This window comes from Manacus candei, unplaced genomic scaffold, assembly GCF_025592945.1.
Source record: "Manacus candei isolate 608988 ecotype Guabito, Panama unplaced genomic scaffold, ASM2559294v1 h1tg000051l, whole genome shotgun sequence".
Taxonomy (NCBI): domain Eukaryota; kingdom Metazoa; phylum Chordata; class Aves; order Passeriformes; family Pipridae; genus Manacus; species Manacus candei.
Genome location: NW_026138099.1, coordinates 921,982 through 936,384, shown reverse-complemented (window position 1 = coordinate 936,384; position 14,403 = coordinate 921,982). Strand labels below are relative to the sequence as shown.

The 14,403-nt window shown below is 42.0% G+C and overlaps 2 protein-coding genes across 11 annotated transcripts in view; one reads left to right on the top strand and one right to left on the bottom strand.

Moving 5' to 3' along the window:
- HNRNPK (heterogeneous nuclear ribonucleoprotein K) overlaps positions 1 to 6,623 on the bottom strand; it is a 20,754-nt gene extending 14,131 nt beyond the window's left edge. For 2 of the 7 annotated variants that reach the window (XM_051801482.1, XM_051801483.1), the window contains exons 1-5: positions 6,233 to 6,314; positions 3,893 to 4,028; positions 3,705 to 3,784; positions 2,737 to 2,834; positions 1,304 to 1,360 (exon numbers count right to left, since the gene is read on the bottom strand). In XM_051801482.1, coding sequence (XP_051657442.1) covers positions 1,304 to 1,360; positions 2,737 to 2,834; positions 3,705 to 3,753 — 204 coding nt within the window. In that variant the 5' untranslated portion in view covers positions 3,754 to 3,784; positions 3,893 to 4,028; positions 6,233 to 6,314. Of the gene's footprint in view, positions 1 to 1,303; positions 1,361 to 2,736; positions 2,848 to 3,704; positions 3,785 to 3,892; positions 4,029 to 6,232; positions 6,338 to 6,490 lie in introns of those variants that run through there. The other 5 variants (XM_051801477.1, XM_051801481.1, XM_051801480.1 and 2 more) reach the window with 4 other exon arrangements.
- On the top strand, positions 6,588 to 14,403 carry RMI1 (RecQ mediated genome instability 1). 4 transcript variants are annotated; one of them, XM_051801428.1, is made up of 2 exons: positions 6,588 to 6,726; positions 8,913 to 14,402. In XM_051801428.1, exon 2 carries the CDS (start codon positions 8,939 to 8,941, stop codon positions 10,814 to 10,816), a length of 1,878 nt encoding a protein of 625 aa, XP_051657388.1. In that variant the 5' UTR covers positions 6,588 to 6,726; positions 8,913 to 8,938; the 3' UTR covers positions 10,817 to 14,402. The 4 variants fall into 4 exon arrangements, with proteins under 4 accessions (XP_051657388.1, XP_051657391.1, XP_051657390.1 ...); XM_051801431.1 differs by lacking the exon at positions 6,588 to 6,726 and adding an exon at positions 6,833 to 6,852 and having other exon boundaries at positions 8,913 to 14,403; XM_051801430.1 differs by lacking the exon at positions 6,588 to 6,726 and adding an exon at positions 7,248 to 7,267 and having other exon boundaries at positions 8,913 to 14,403.

The following is a 14,403-nucleotide window of genomic DNA, read 5'->3' as shown; positions in this document are numbered from 1 at the left end:
CGGAGATATATGGCCAAAAAAACAAGGAGAGGGAAAAGGGGGAAAAGCAATAAATTTTAATTTAATACAAACTATACTCATTACTCTCAATTAATGAAACAAGCTTAAGTTGTTCTGAAGACTAACACAATAACGGATTGCTACACCGACTGTGGCTTAACAGTATGGACCTTAAAAATGAGTCACTTGATCTGACTAAACTACTTTTTACTTTTAACAAATGACGTTTCAGTAGCAGGCTGGCTCATGAGGGTAGACACAAAACCTGTCGAGACTGATAGTACTAGAACCTTGGGCAAATCGGGAAAGTTTGTATTCCAGATCAATCTAAATTATCTGGACTTAGGTGACACACTGATTTACTCCAAGAGAAAAAAAAAAAAAGGAAAGAAAGAAAAAAACCGATAAAAAACCCTAAAAGAGAAGAAAAAAGAACAACTATCTGCCAAAGTTAGTGAGTATATGTCTGATTCCTGACCATTTCAACTAAAACCTCAATTCAGTTGCGGTAGTTGCTGAACTTAGTTGAAACTGATTTGTAATGATAAGTTGCCAAATCTTATGTTGAACAGAGTCTTGATAGGAAAAATTGTTGAAATTGCAGTTGATGTTAAGAACAGGAGGTACAAATGGAATTTAAGAAGAGTTGCCAAGTTTTATAAATACACAACGTTAACGCTCAGCATGTGCCTAATCACAAGAGTTAACCCACTGTAAAGTGTGAACGAGCAGTAAGTCATGACCATTTAAAAATGCTTCCAAGTAACAGAATCGAATTTTCCCTTAGTGTTTTATACCCATATTTAAAGAAAGAAACCTTAATGTTTTTGTTCTTCATGTGCAAGCTGTTAAGGAACAGATGGATGATGTCATATTGCTCTTTTTAAGGAAGTTAGACAAGTCCTCTATCACTGGGTTAAGCCAGCCACCTGCAGTGGTTTCAGCAGTACTATAATTGATTCACACATACGGGAAATGGTGCTATTAAGGGGTTTAAGCTTTGTCAACATTTTTAATTAGGATGTTAACTTGCTTGAAGTGTGTAATTCAGCAGAATCCTATTAAAAAGTGAAGAGATTTAATATAAACCTCTCATCCCACGAGTCAGGCTGGGTTTTAATTGCAATAGAAATTGAAGAACTAAGTTATCTACTCTAACACTCAATACGAATGGCTTGTAACTTGATTATTGATGCCTACGGAGTTGAACTGCTCCCATTTCTAGAAATGCACGCAATCAAGCTTTCGATGTAGTGCTCTGAAAGAACTGGTGTTAAATTAGTTCAAACTCATATATACTCACATCTGTACGAAGTGCTTTAATATTTTTGCCACCTTTTCCAATCACAGCTCCAGCATTCTGGAAAATAGTTTTCAAGAAGTTAAGTTATGACAGCACAGCACAGACTACATTTTTGAACTCAAGACTAAAAAGGGTAAATCTATTTTTGCATTACCCTGCTGGCCCAAGATGTGAGGGCAGGCAAGCACTCCTTTAGAAAGCTTCAAATCAAATTGAAACAAACGGATACAGTTTATCCATCTTAAAAAAAATGATGACTAAAAGCTCTTACTACCACCAAACAGCAGAAACAAAAATACTCAGTTTTGCCACTAATATTTCAATTACAAACGAAGTTTCTAGGCAATTCTGCCCATGCTAAACTTATCTCATAGATTGTATCCCTTGCAAAAAATACCATATGAATGTAATATAGGTCAATGATTTGCTTGATTTAATTGATAATTTTGTATTTTTTCTTTTTTAAGAAGTACCTTTGCAAATTTCACTTTTGTGCTCCCAATATTTGATAATTCCAAGGGCTAATTTTGGTTTATGCCTCTGTAATGCAATTAATTTCTCAGAGCACTATATTCTGAAAAAGGTTAAAGTGAATGTTAACAGCCACCTACTTCATTCAAGCTATCAGGAATAAAGTGGCACATAGTGAAGAACAGTAATTGCAAAACTAAATTTTTACCAGGTTCTCTCAAGGATTACATATAAAATATTGCTTTTATTACACAGATCATACTTATGCTAAAAGCATGCAAAACATTTCATGGTACTCCATGTAAATCAACTGTTGGTCAGAAATGGCACATGGAATTAAGGCAACATTCTTCCATGCCAACACAAAAGACTGAGATACTTCAGAAATGACAAGTGATCCTGGAGCAAGTGTAAACAACAGAGGAAACTCATATATAGCAACTTTTAACTATTTACACTTGTCAACAAAATCCCTGCAAACCTTGAAGTATTACTCTCACATTTCTTCCTGCTGACACAGTTGAACAAGTTCAGTAGATCTGTTCAGGAAGGTTACTAAAATCCTACATTTTCATATGTCATATTTAATTTAAAATAATTAGCTCAAAATTCCCTAAACAGTTTCTCTTCCAAAGACTCACAGACAGTCATTTCCCTCAAAATAACAACATTCTACTCAAATGCAGACCTTATGATTTCTGTTGCTCTACTTCTTCAGCAAATAAATCCTTAAAAAAAACCCCCATATTGATCTTCAGGACTTACCTTTTTAAAAGAACCCCTGTGGACAATTCCATTGCAATACTCTTGCAACTACCACTCATACACATTGAAAGTTATTCCAATAAGTTATCTCATTTTAAATTAAGCATATATGCTTTCTAAACTTCTATTGCAACATACACTCTGTCATCATCTTGAACAATGCTACATGCAAAAATGGTAACAACAAGAAAGCGTACTTTGCTCTGCAGCAAGATGCGCAGTTCAACCATTTCATCTGTGTTTCGAGATCTTTTGAAGGCCTGCTCTTCCTCCATATCTTCTGCAGGACGTTTGCCTGTAGAGAGGTCCATAGGGGGGAAACATAAACACTTATTTAACTTTCTAAGTTGCAATAAAATGGAATACATGCCAAATTCATGCTCTGCACTACTAATACATTCTTTCATACTGGTCCAAAACCAATTACAAAAGCCTGTTCTGAGCTTCCATAGCATGGAAAAAAGTCTTTACTTCATCAGCTTCCTTACTGGCTAATTACTAAAAATGCATTTAAAAGATCTATGAACTTCGGCTTAAATGAGAATGTTGTTGAGAAGTTCATGACACGTTTTTTAAAGCAGCACCTACTTCATATTTATTTATAATTTACAATATATAATTATAATTTATAATTGGGGAAAACCTTTCAGGTATAAAGCTACAATGTAGTTTGTCCAACACTAAAATACTGGTGGAATAACAGTAAAGTAGCACTTCAGATACTGTTTGGGAAAAACTGGCACAAATCAGCAACAGTGATGTCCTAGCTTCCTTGGTAATTATTCCCAAGAAATTCTGCATGAAGCGCTTTCGAGTATTTCTCATACTGGTATTCCTGCATGTACCAACTGCAATAAACAAAAAAATGGATACAGCGGATATTCTTACATGTTCACATTCTCCACACAGCTTTGAAATACTTTTTAATCCTTAGTCATAACTTTCAGTTACTTATCTCATGTCTAAAAGATGCCAACAGAAAGATTACGTCTTTATGCTTCAAAAAATATGTAATGCCACATTCTAATTAAGACCAAAAATATTTAATACAGAATGCAAAACTACTGCTGATACAAACACATGGTAAAGTTAAATCATTACAACATTATTAACAATATTTTAAAGAGGTTCTTTCTAAAAAGAAATAGTCCTTTAAAACATTTACCATTTGTCTCTGTGTTGGTAAAGGTCTCTTCCTGTTGTTCAGTCTCCATTGCCTTTTTTTCTTATGTGGGCAAGCAAAACCTGTTGAAAAATAAAAAAGATGGTACATCTAGTCTGTCAAAAGGCAAAATGTACATCATGCTAAAGCAAAAACAGTAACAAAAATAAATGCCTGCTGCTAGAACTTACCGCTATTATATATCCTTGCAGAGAAAAACTCAGGTATTCTGGGCGGGATCAAAATCCAACAGCCTATTGCTTCAAGAGCCTATGAAAACAGCATATTTCAGTTGCGAGTCTCCTCACGTAACAGCTCTGATTCTCACTACAACCAAAACACAGAGATTTGACCTAAGCTGTCACAAATCTTTTCTTTATAAAAGAAAAAGCATACCCAAGATAAACGCACCACTAAGAGGAGATAAAAGTCAAGTCTGTAGACTTACATAAACTCTTACTGTCTGAATTACAGTTTTTGGGCACACAATAGTTTTAAGTAACACATTTACTAAAAATTATTTTGAGAAATTTAAAGTGAACTGCATTCAGCTCTTATTTTTAACATGTTATATGATAAACGTGCCTTAGTTTCACTTCATAAAAGGAGTGAATCTGCTCCTGTTGTTCAGGTATACACAATTTAAACTTGAAAATAAGCCCCTATTATGGTAATTGTCAGGATTACTTTTACAGATTTTCTACGAACATACTAGCAAGCATTTGAGCATGCCTGCCAATCAAGTATAACTGATGAACAAAATACAAGTTACAACTTCTAGCTACGCTAAAAAAAAAATCTCTTTTTAGAAATACCATCCTCTGCGTATAATCGTCATATAATCCTCTGTGCACACACAAGAACTCCAAAAGCAACTGAATCTCACTATGATTTTCTTAAATAGATTGCAACCTGCTATTTTTAAGTTTATCTTGGAATGCTAATAAATCACATTAGAGAGAAGTGCAGACAAAATAAATAATTTTGCAACTTATTATCTTAAGAAATGTGATTTACAGGCAATGCAGCAAAATCATCATATGTTTCCCTTCATATTGCACTAATTTCAATTGCCGCAACAAGTGGCAGGCACTCATTGTGTTACCAACAGAAAAAAACAAAACCAAAACGTGATTGTAACTTTATAAACACACTCTCAGACAGCTGTGTAACTGGTGCCCCGCCTGTAGGAGCTAACAGCATGCACTGCCTTCCCAGGCAATTGAAACGAGCTAACGGGCACGCAGAGTTAACGACACCGGCATCTCAGGCATACATTGCCAAAATCTGTGCCGCTACGCGTACGAAGAGCAGGGAACGACCAGTAACGGTGTAATAGCCTTCTCGGACCCTGGTTAATCTATTTCCAACTATCCCAAGAATTTCAGGGCTGCAGGGGGCGAACTGTAATATCAGTTACAGTTACAATTCACGGCTAAGTCTCCCCTAGTCAAACCTGCCTATACGTCAGGTGCTCTCCAGCCTCGCTCAGCTAGGTAAATCGAGGACGTTAAAATCACTAATTGAGTAGAGCTTCTTAAAAACACCGAAACGCTAAAGCGGCCACGAGAAGCGGGACCAGCGACCACAGACCTAAGAGCTGGGAAACGCCAGCGCGCCTCAGTCCCGCTCCCTCCAGGACGCAGCGACTCTTGCCACATGCCTGCCTGCCTCCCTCCCTCCGTCTTCCCTCCCTTTCCCTGCGCCTCCAGCCGCCCGCCCGGCGCAGCAAGGAGCGCGGCGGGAGCAGCGGCGCCGCAGAGCACCCGCGAAGAAGCAGAAATGGCGCCCTCCGAAATGGCGCCCGCCCACCCGCCCGGCCACGGCGAGGCGGAGCCGGCAGCGGAAGGGTCGCCGCCGCCACCACCACGCGGCCGCGGGGAGAGTCAGCCGGTTCTACCCGGGCGGACACAAAGGAGGCGTCCGGCTGCCCGAGGCACGACGGAGCGCGGTAGCCCCGCCAGCGCGGGAGCTCCGCCCGCCCCCGACAGCGGCGCGGCCGCCACCCGGGGTGGCCTCAAATGGGCCTCCGCGGCTAAGCGCGGCCCAGAGCGCACTCCCTGCGCCCGCCATAATCCGCCACAGCAGCTCGCCCCGGGCACAGACGCAGCAAGGGCGGGCACGGGAGGGCGGCGGCCGCTCCCCCGCCCTTGAAGCGCACCCGCTGGCGCTGCGGAACGCGCGCTGGCCGGGCGGCAGCGCCCACGGCCGAGCTGCCCGCTGTCCCCGCGGGGCACGAGGGAATCATGCCGAGATGGCGACACCCCGCTCTCTTCCACGCAGACCTCACCCCGCTGCACCGCCATCCCCTTTGGAGCTCACGGGAGCCTCGAGACCGCGGCGGCCCCGGGGGCTGAGGCCCGCGACAGTGGCCCCAGGCCCTCCCGCACCGCTGTGTCACGCAGCGGCGCCGAGCGGGACCCGGCGGCAGCTCTGACGGCCTAAGAGAGGCCCGGATCGGCCTGCACTCTCCTCCCGCCCTCTCTTCCTCCTCGCCGGCCTCGGCCACACTGCGCCGCGGGTACGCATACCTGCGCCTGCCGCCGGCCCCTCCGCGCACGGGAGAGAAAAGACAGCAACCGCGGCCGCCGACGCGCACACCACCTGCGATTGGCTCCGCCGCCCTTCTCGAGCGGCGCCGCCGCCGCCCCATTGGATGAGGCCGCTGCCCGTCACCGAGGGCGGGCGGCGCCCCGCCTCGCCCCGCCCTCCGTGAGGGACAGGGCGAGACGAGCCCGGGGGAAGGCGGTGCCGTCAGACTCGCGCCGCGGCCGGCCAGGTTCTCCTACCTGAGCGGCGGGAGCCGCGCTGTCAGCGGCGCGGGCAGCGGAGGGCGGCCCAGGAGAACGGGAGCGGCGACTGCCGGAGAGCGAGAAAATGGCGGCTGCCAAAACCCCGCCTTGTGCGCGCCGCACGGCGCCGGCGACAGCGAAACTCTCGCGATGATTGGATGCCCTCCTGCCATTGGCTGTCAGTGCGCGCGGCGTTTGTGTGGCGCGCAGGCCTCCGAGGAGCCCCGGGAACGGTGAGTTGGGAGCTCCGCGCCGGGGGCTGTGGGGGGCGACCCCACCACCTCCTCCCGCCTCTGCTCCTCTCCCTCCCTCCCCCCTGTCACCTGCTGAAAGCTTGTGCAAAAAACCAACCAAACCTGGTGCTCCTTAAATATTCTTACGATACTGCTTGTTTTCTGTGTGGTCTGCTGAGCTCCTCGATCGCCCTTTCTAAGAGATTGAACATGATCCAGGAACAGTTAGGCAGCCTTATATCTTTTTAATGTTTGTATCAGTGATCTGGATGCAGGAGTTAAATGCACTGCAGGTGCGCTGTTGATACCAAATTGGAAGACCCTGTTGACTCTTTCGAGGGACAAGAGCTTTGCAGAGGCATCTGCGTAGATTGGAGCACTGGGCAATTGTCAGTGGCACTAAAGTCAACAAGAACAAATACCAGATTCTGCCCCTGGGATGGAGTACCGCTGGACACGAGTATAAACTGGGAGAGTATCTGGAGAGCAGCCACTACACCCTACAGAGGGATCTGGGGGTGCTGGTGGGCAGCAGCTCAGTGTGAGTCAGCAGTGTGCTCGGGCAGCCAGGAGGGCAAACCCCATCCTGGGGTGCATCAGGCACAGCATCAGCAGCTGCCAAAAGCGGATCATCCCGCTGTACTCAGCCGTGGTGTGGCCTCACCCTGAGTCCTGTGTGCAGCGCTGGGCCCCACAGTTTGAGAAGGACGTGAAGGTCCTTGAATGGTCCACAGGAGGGCACAGGGTTGTGTAGTTTGGAGAGAAGGGGCTGAGGGGTGACCTCATTGCTCTGTACAGCTTCCTGAGGAGAGATGTGGAGAGGGAGGTGCTGGTCTTTTCCTGGGAATCGGTGACAGGACACCTGGGAATGTTTCAAACATCAGGGGAGGTTCAGACTTGACAGTAGGCATAATTTCTTTACCAAGGGCAAAGAAGTTGGTGAAAGGTCCAGAGAGTAAAGAAGCGGCTGAGGGAGCAGGGCTGGAGAAAAGGAGGCCAAGGGGAGACCTTATTGCTCTCCACAACTACCTGAAAGGAGGTTGTAGCAAGGTGGGGATCAGTCTCTTTGAGGACACAGCCTCAAGCTGTACCAAGGGAGGTTCAGGTTGGACATCAGGAAGAATTTTTTCACTGTAAGGGTATTTAAACATTGGAACAGCCTGCCCAGGGAGGTGATGGCATCACCATCCCTAGGAGTGTTCAAGAAATGACTTAGTACCGTGATCTAGTTGACATGATGGTGTTTGGTCAAGGGTAAGACATAACGATCTTGGAGATCTTTTCCAACCTGAGTGATTCTGTGACTGCAAGAGGGTTCTCAAATATAGGAACAGGCTTCCTGGAGAGGTGGCTGATGCCCCAAACCTATCAGTGTTTAAGATGCATCTGGACAACATCCTTAATAATGTGTTTTAACTTTTGAACAGCCCTGAATTGATCAGGTCATTGGACTAGATGATTGTTCTAAATCCCTTCCAACTGAAATACTTCTGTTCTGTTTGTGCTTAGCTACTTCCTGAACTAACAAAAAGCTAGAGCTTATTAGCCACTTATGTCTCTAATATGATAGTTACCAAGACTTGGTAGTGTTGCAGCCAAACCCTGGATGGAATCTCTGGATAACAATGTTTCGAGCTAGCTTTCTGTTGTAGGGTAAAAGCTTTCATCCAGTTGCAGACTGAAAGTCACCCCTCTATACAAGTTCTAATAAACCCCAGCTTGGTTCTGTAGTGTCTCTTACTTCTGTTCATAACAGTGCTGGTGAAGTGGGATTCAGGTCAATTTCTAAAGTAAACAGTGTTAACAGCAACACCCACAGAACTGAAGCAGTAAAAAGTACAGAATATATATTAAACAACTTTCTTTTGGTTTGGGTTTTTTATCCACTTTCCATCCACAAGAAATCAGTTTCAGTTGTATGTTTCTAATTAAATCAACAGAAAAGAAGTCGCTAAGCACGGTTGCTTATATAAATCTCCGTCCTTCCCTGATATTTTGCACACACTTCCAGCTAATTGCACATAATTTTTAAGCTGATTGAAGTATTAAATATTGGAAATGCATGTGAGTTTTAGTGTCTGTAGAATGTTTTGAATTTAAAATTTCTATATAACATGAGCATGAGACTTGTCATAATTTCAGCTTTTGTCAGAAGAGTAAATATGTCTTTTTGGATTCTGTTTTAGGGAATTCACTATTACTATAAAAGAAAATGTCTACATCTAACATTGCAGCAAGAGTGGAAACCTGGCTTTCATCCACATGGCATATTAAAGTTCCTTTGACATGGCTGGAAGCATGTATTAATTGGATCCAGGAGGAAAATAGTGGTAGTAATTTAAGTCAAGCTCAGATTAACAAGCAAGTATTTGAGCAATGGCTTCTTACTGATCTAAGAGACTTGGAATATCCCATTTTGCCTGACTGCATCTTGAATGCTCCCAAAGGAGAGTTGTCAGGCTTCTACTCCATACAGATTGATTCACTGGTTGATGTTAGCCAGCCAGCATATTCTCAGTTGCAGAAGCTAAGAGGGAAAAGCACCGTAAATGAAGAAGTAACAGCCAGTACTCAGGCATTTCAGAAGCCCTGGGAAGCAAAGCCTACTCGAATGCTGATGCTACAACTAACTGATGGAATACACCAAATTCAGGGCATGGAATATCAACCAGTGCCTGTCCTGTGCAGTAATCTTCCTCCTGGAACAAAAATCACTGTACAGGGTAATATTGCATATCGTCTTGGAGTCCTTCTGCTTAAACCTGAAAATGTGAAACTGTTGGGGGGTGAAGTGGACGCTCTTCTTGAGGATTATTCTCAGGAAAGAGTCCTTGCTAGATTAATTGGAGAAACTGAAAACTGTAATTCTGTTGGACAAGCTGGTCATGAACAGATTTTTTCCAGGCCTGTGGATGAATCAGAACAATCTCTTGGCCCTTCAGATGAAGAGCTTTTAGCCGGTCTTGATGAAAATAATGAATTTACTTTAAACAATGGAACATCTTTAGAAAGCGGATATTGCAGCAAAAGCAACAATTTTAGTACAGCCTCAGGTTCACTGACTGTACACAATGGAAATGTTTTGATAGAGAAATCTGGAAGCCCTTTTCCTCATTCAGTTGAACAAGTTTCACCTCCCACAGAATATGCTGATGGCTTTTTAAATGACTTTCCTTTAGAAGATGACTTTCCTCTGGAAGAAGAGATGCAAATAGATGAAGTGACACCAGTGGTCATGAACAGAAACACAGGTTTAATTACTGAAAGACTTCCACATACACCTAGAAGATCATGCAATTTGTCTTTAAATGGCATGTGTGAAAAAAGTGATGTGAGTGAAAGAGATAAACCTATGGAAGCTATCAGCAAGGAAAAGAATTTTGGAAAAACAATATTTGATGAAGGTGGAAATAGCATGAATAGCTTTTTGCAGCTCAGAAGCGTACATCAGACCTGCAGTTCTTCAGATTTTTCTTTGGAAAATCCTCCTGAAGAAGGGCAGAATGATACAGACTTAGATGAAAGGAGATGTAAATCCCAGCAGACTTCTGACTGCAGTGTGTTAAATGGTGATCCTGTATTTTTCTCAAAAACAGATCCAGAAGCAGTTCAGCAGAAGCATGATTCACAGACCTTTCCTTGCAGAGCAGTAGAGCCACATTTAGATTTAAATTCTTCACCTTTCACATATATTTCTCTTCTCCTTGCAAAAAAACCAGAAACTGTTACAATTCTGAAAGTTAAGTGTTTTATTGTTACTCTCACTGGAAACCTCACAAACAGCAATGGGTCCTGGGGTATAAAGGCAAAAATTTCTGATGGTTCTGCTTATCTTGAAGTAGATTTTGCTGATGATATTCTAACAAGTTTGATTGGCTTTTCGGTGGCTGAAATGAATAGGCTGAAAAAGGATCCAGCTTTACGTCTAAAGCTTAGGGATGGTTTAAAGAAATGTCAAAAACAACTGATAGACCTCTGTTGTTTGATGACTATTGAGTTTGATCCATTTGAGTCTAAAAGTACTGTGTTAGTCCTCCAGGATGCTGATACAAGGCATCTAGAACAATTGAAGAAACGTTTGAATAGATAACACGTGTAAACTTGCAGACTGTGTATTAGGAAGCATTTAAGTTACATTTCCCTTGGGGGACTATTGGAAGTTAAATTTTAAAGTTAAATGGTGTGTCTTTTATCGGGAATTATAATGGAAAACTGAGAGGAGGAGATGACTTGTCAGAGCAAAACCAACAGTTTGTTTCTTATGATGATAATATTGAAATAAACTTTCGAATATTTCTGTCTTGATTTAAAACACTTATGCATCATTTTCATTCTGCAATATCCCGTGTGTTCTGTACTGGTAATCCAGAGTGGCAAAATTTGTCAGGAAACATATAACAACAAAAAAAAGTCTCATTATTATACTATTTCAAGTACTTACCTGATTTTTAAAAGGAAGATGTAGGAGACTCTCAGTCTTTTCTTGGAGGAAATCAGTTGAATAAATTTAAATAAAGAATTATTGTTTGAATACAGTCCCTTCTGACTCTGCCAATCTGAAAACTCAAATATATATTCAGTGCGCAAGAATCTGGAGTGTAGAGCAATGAAAGATTTTCTCCTAAAGGTTCAGGTGTGGAGGGAAAAAAAAAACCAATTTTATGCGAACATGAGATTAAAAGACCTGTATATTTTTCAAAATAAATAAAAAGAAAGAAGTATTTTAAAATATTTCATTAACAAAACTATTATAACATATGGTGATTCAATTTTTTTGTCATGTTAGTGTTAATAATTACTAATAGTTTTGAACCTGCAGGCAAACTTATTCATTAACACTTCTGATTACTCATCAACCTTTTCACAGAGTAGTCAAATACTGCAAACCTGTTGTATAGTATATTTAATGTTGGTCTTAATTTTGATTCATCTTTTTTTTTTTACTTTCTGTTTTTAAAAATGTATGCAAATATATTAAGGTTTTCACTTAAACTTTGGTGGAAGCTGTCCAGTCACTTCAAAAGAAAAATATACATCTTGATGAGGCTATAGAGTATCAGAAACTATTTGATTAGGGTTTATGTTCTTTTTACTGGCCACCCTTTTCTCCTCTCTTGTTTGTTTTTTGTCTGTTTTTTTTTGTTTGGTTGGTTTTGAGTTTTGTTTGTGCTTTTTGGTTTGTTTGTTTGTTTTTTTGTCCTTTGGTTGTTTGAGTTGGGCTAGGTTGTTTTCCTGTGAAATTAGAAGAATTAAAATTCTGGCAGGGGTAAGAGGATAAATGAGAGGAGCAGTCTGCACAGTGTTGATGTGCTGGCAAAGAATGTAAAATTGGTGGCCATTTTTTCAATTGGCCTGTCAGTATCTTTCTTCAGAGGCGTTTCTTTCTCTGAACAATGTCTGTTAGACCATTGAGAATTGCTGTAAGAGACCGTCAGTATTCCCTTACTAATCCATCCCAAAACTGAGAAGCACCTTCGAGACTGTAGGAAGTGTCCCAGGGATGCAAGGGGTGCATCATGGGAGTTGGAGTTCCTAGACAGCCCACAGAGGCACATGGGCAGTGTGTGCTGTGCTGTCCTTGGTCAGGCGGTCACATGCCCTCCTTAGGGGTTATACGGAGGACTTTTCTTTGAAATAAACAGATTTGGCTGCTTGCCACCTACCTGCCGAGTCGAGTCTCTTTATATTATATTAATATACCTACAGAGACTTCAAGGAAAATGAGGTAATTTGCTAAGTAAGGTAAAAATGGAGGGAGGTGAAGGAGAGGGAATCTTGAGGTTTTTCACACTTGAGGCATGAGGGGTTTTAGGTGTTATTTTATACATTTTAGAAACACATAAATTCCTGTGTTGCCTTCCTTCTTCTCAACTTTCCCTCCCCACTCAGAAGAGAACCTGATCAAATTATAACACAGTGAATCACCTTTGGGTTTATTTTCTGAGAGTTTTGGGAATTGCAGATCATTTAGAACTGTAACAGCAAAAGCTTTTGTCTGCGTGGAACCTACATTGCTGGATCTTTAGTTATTTTCAGAAAGAATCACTTGTTAGTAGGAAACTGACCAAGCTTCATTTCTGACTGTAAACATTTTGTATAGTTTTATGGGACTATTTCTCCTACAATGAGTTGGGAAACTTCCTTTGAAGTTTTTGCCTTGCCATGTAAAAGGATAGGAGTCCTTAATGTTCAAAAGACAGGAATAATCCACTTGTGCAAAACAAGAGGAATGTCATTCAAAATGCAAAGTCAAATTAAGTGTTGTGCTTGTTTTGGATGATGAAGTCACACCTGCCCCTCTTTGTGTTAAAGTTTAGCCATCTCTGCTAAAATAAATTCATGTGTCTCCTGTCTTCTTCCTCCCTCCAGACCCTCCCTACCTTAAAGGCATTGTTACCTGTCTGACTTTTTCTTCTCACTCTGTTGTCCTTGTCTTTGTTTTCAATATGTGCTTCCTGGAAGGCCACCCTCGTACCTGTTATCCAATGCAAAAAGGAAGGTAGATCTCAATACTGCTAGCTGTTTACAGTTTGAACACTGTAGATATTTCAGTGCAATTTTCTGGTATATAAGGTTTCCAGTTTTGTATTCAAGCTTTTAGAATTAATGAGAAGTACTGTATAGTTTTTCTGACAAGAAAGGAAAGTACATTGGTGATATTGAGATAGCGTGCTTAGTTAAGAGCAATATGTCAAACAGAAAATGTCATACGTGACTGTTTGTACCAGTCATTGGCTCCTGCCTTATCCACTTTATTTACTCTCAGAACCAACTGTCTATTACCAAACATAATGTTTTGGTGCTGTGTTTGTGTATTGTGTGCTTATACTGCCTCACTGTGCTGAGCAGTGGTGGGTGTCACAGTTCTTCAGATAATGACAGTTCTTTACAGGCTGAATTCAAAGCATGGGCTGCAACCCTAGCTGACTGTGGTTGAGATCTGGAGCAGAGGTATGACCACGTTTCTATTGGAGAGTACAACAGAATTCCTGTACCAGCTGCTAAAGGCAATTGTCATGGCAGCTACTCTCATAAGTTATATGTAGCCTTCTAGCAGAAAGCAGTTTCTGTCATCTCTTGTCTACACTATATCACAAACTAACTTTTTCTTGTTTCTGTTGTTTCAGATGCTAAGTGGACTTCTGCACTTGCAGCATATCTGGCTGCAGTTTCAAAAGTGTGTTCCTCAGGAATGTTTTCATTAATGGGAAAAATAAGCTGCATTTTTTCGTTGCTGGTCACAGTGAAAACTTCCAACTAATTCAGTTTTAATATATGAAACCTACAGTATTGTCACACAATACATGGATGTTGTTGTGGGAGGCGTGTCCAAGGCACAGGGTACGTGCTGGGGCAGAGGAGCCCAGGGGAGCATACGCCGACATAGGTAACCACATTGGTTAAAGAAGTCACATGGTGTTAAAGGATAAAACCGCGCCGATTTTGAAATAAAGCCTCTTTGTTCACCATCACACGAGGAGGTGTCTTTCGTTATTATATAAGGACATTTGCGTCCCCTACATGTTGTGATATTAACAATGAAAGTTTGTTCTTCCTGCCTTTCTTAGAGTTATTAAAGAAAATGAAAACAATAACTTTGCTATGGCAGTGGTAGGTGCCTGAATCAGAATATCCCATTTACAGCTCTGTCACTAAGGCAAACTAGAGAAAAGAAAG

What these genes read in the sequence shown, in the direction of transcription:
- RMI1 (XM_051801431.1), top strand. Translation starts at nt 8,939, where the DNA reads ATGTCTACATCTAACATTGCAGCAAGAGTGGAAACCTGGCTTTCATCC.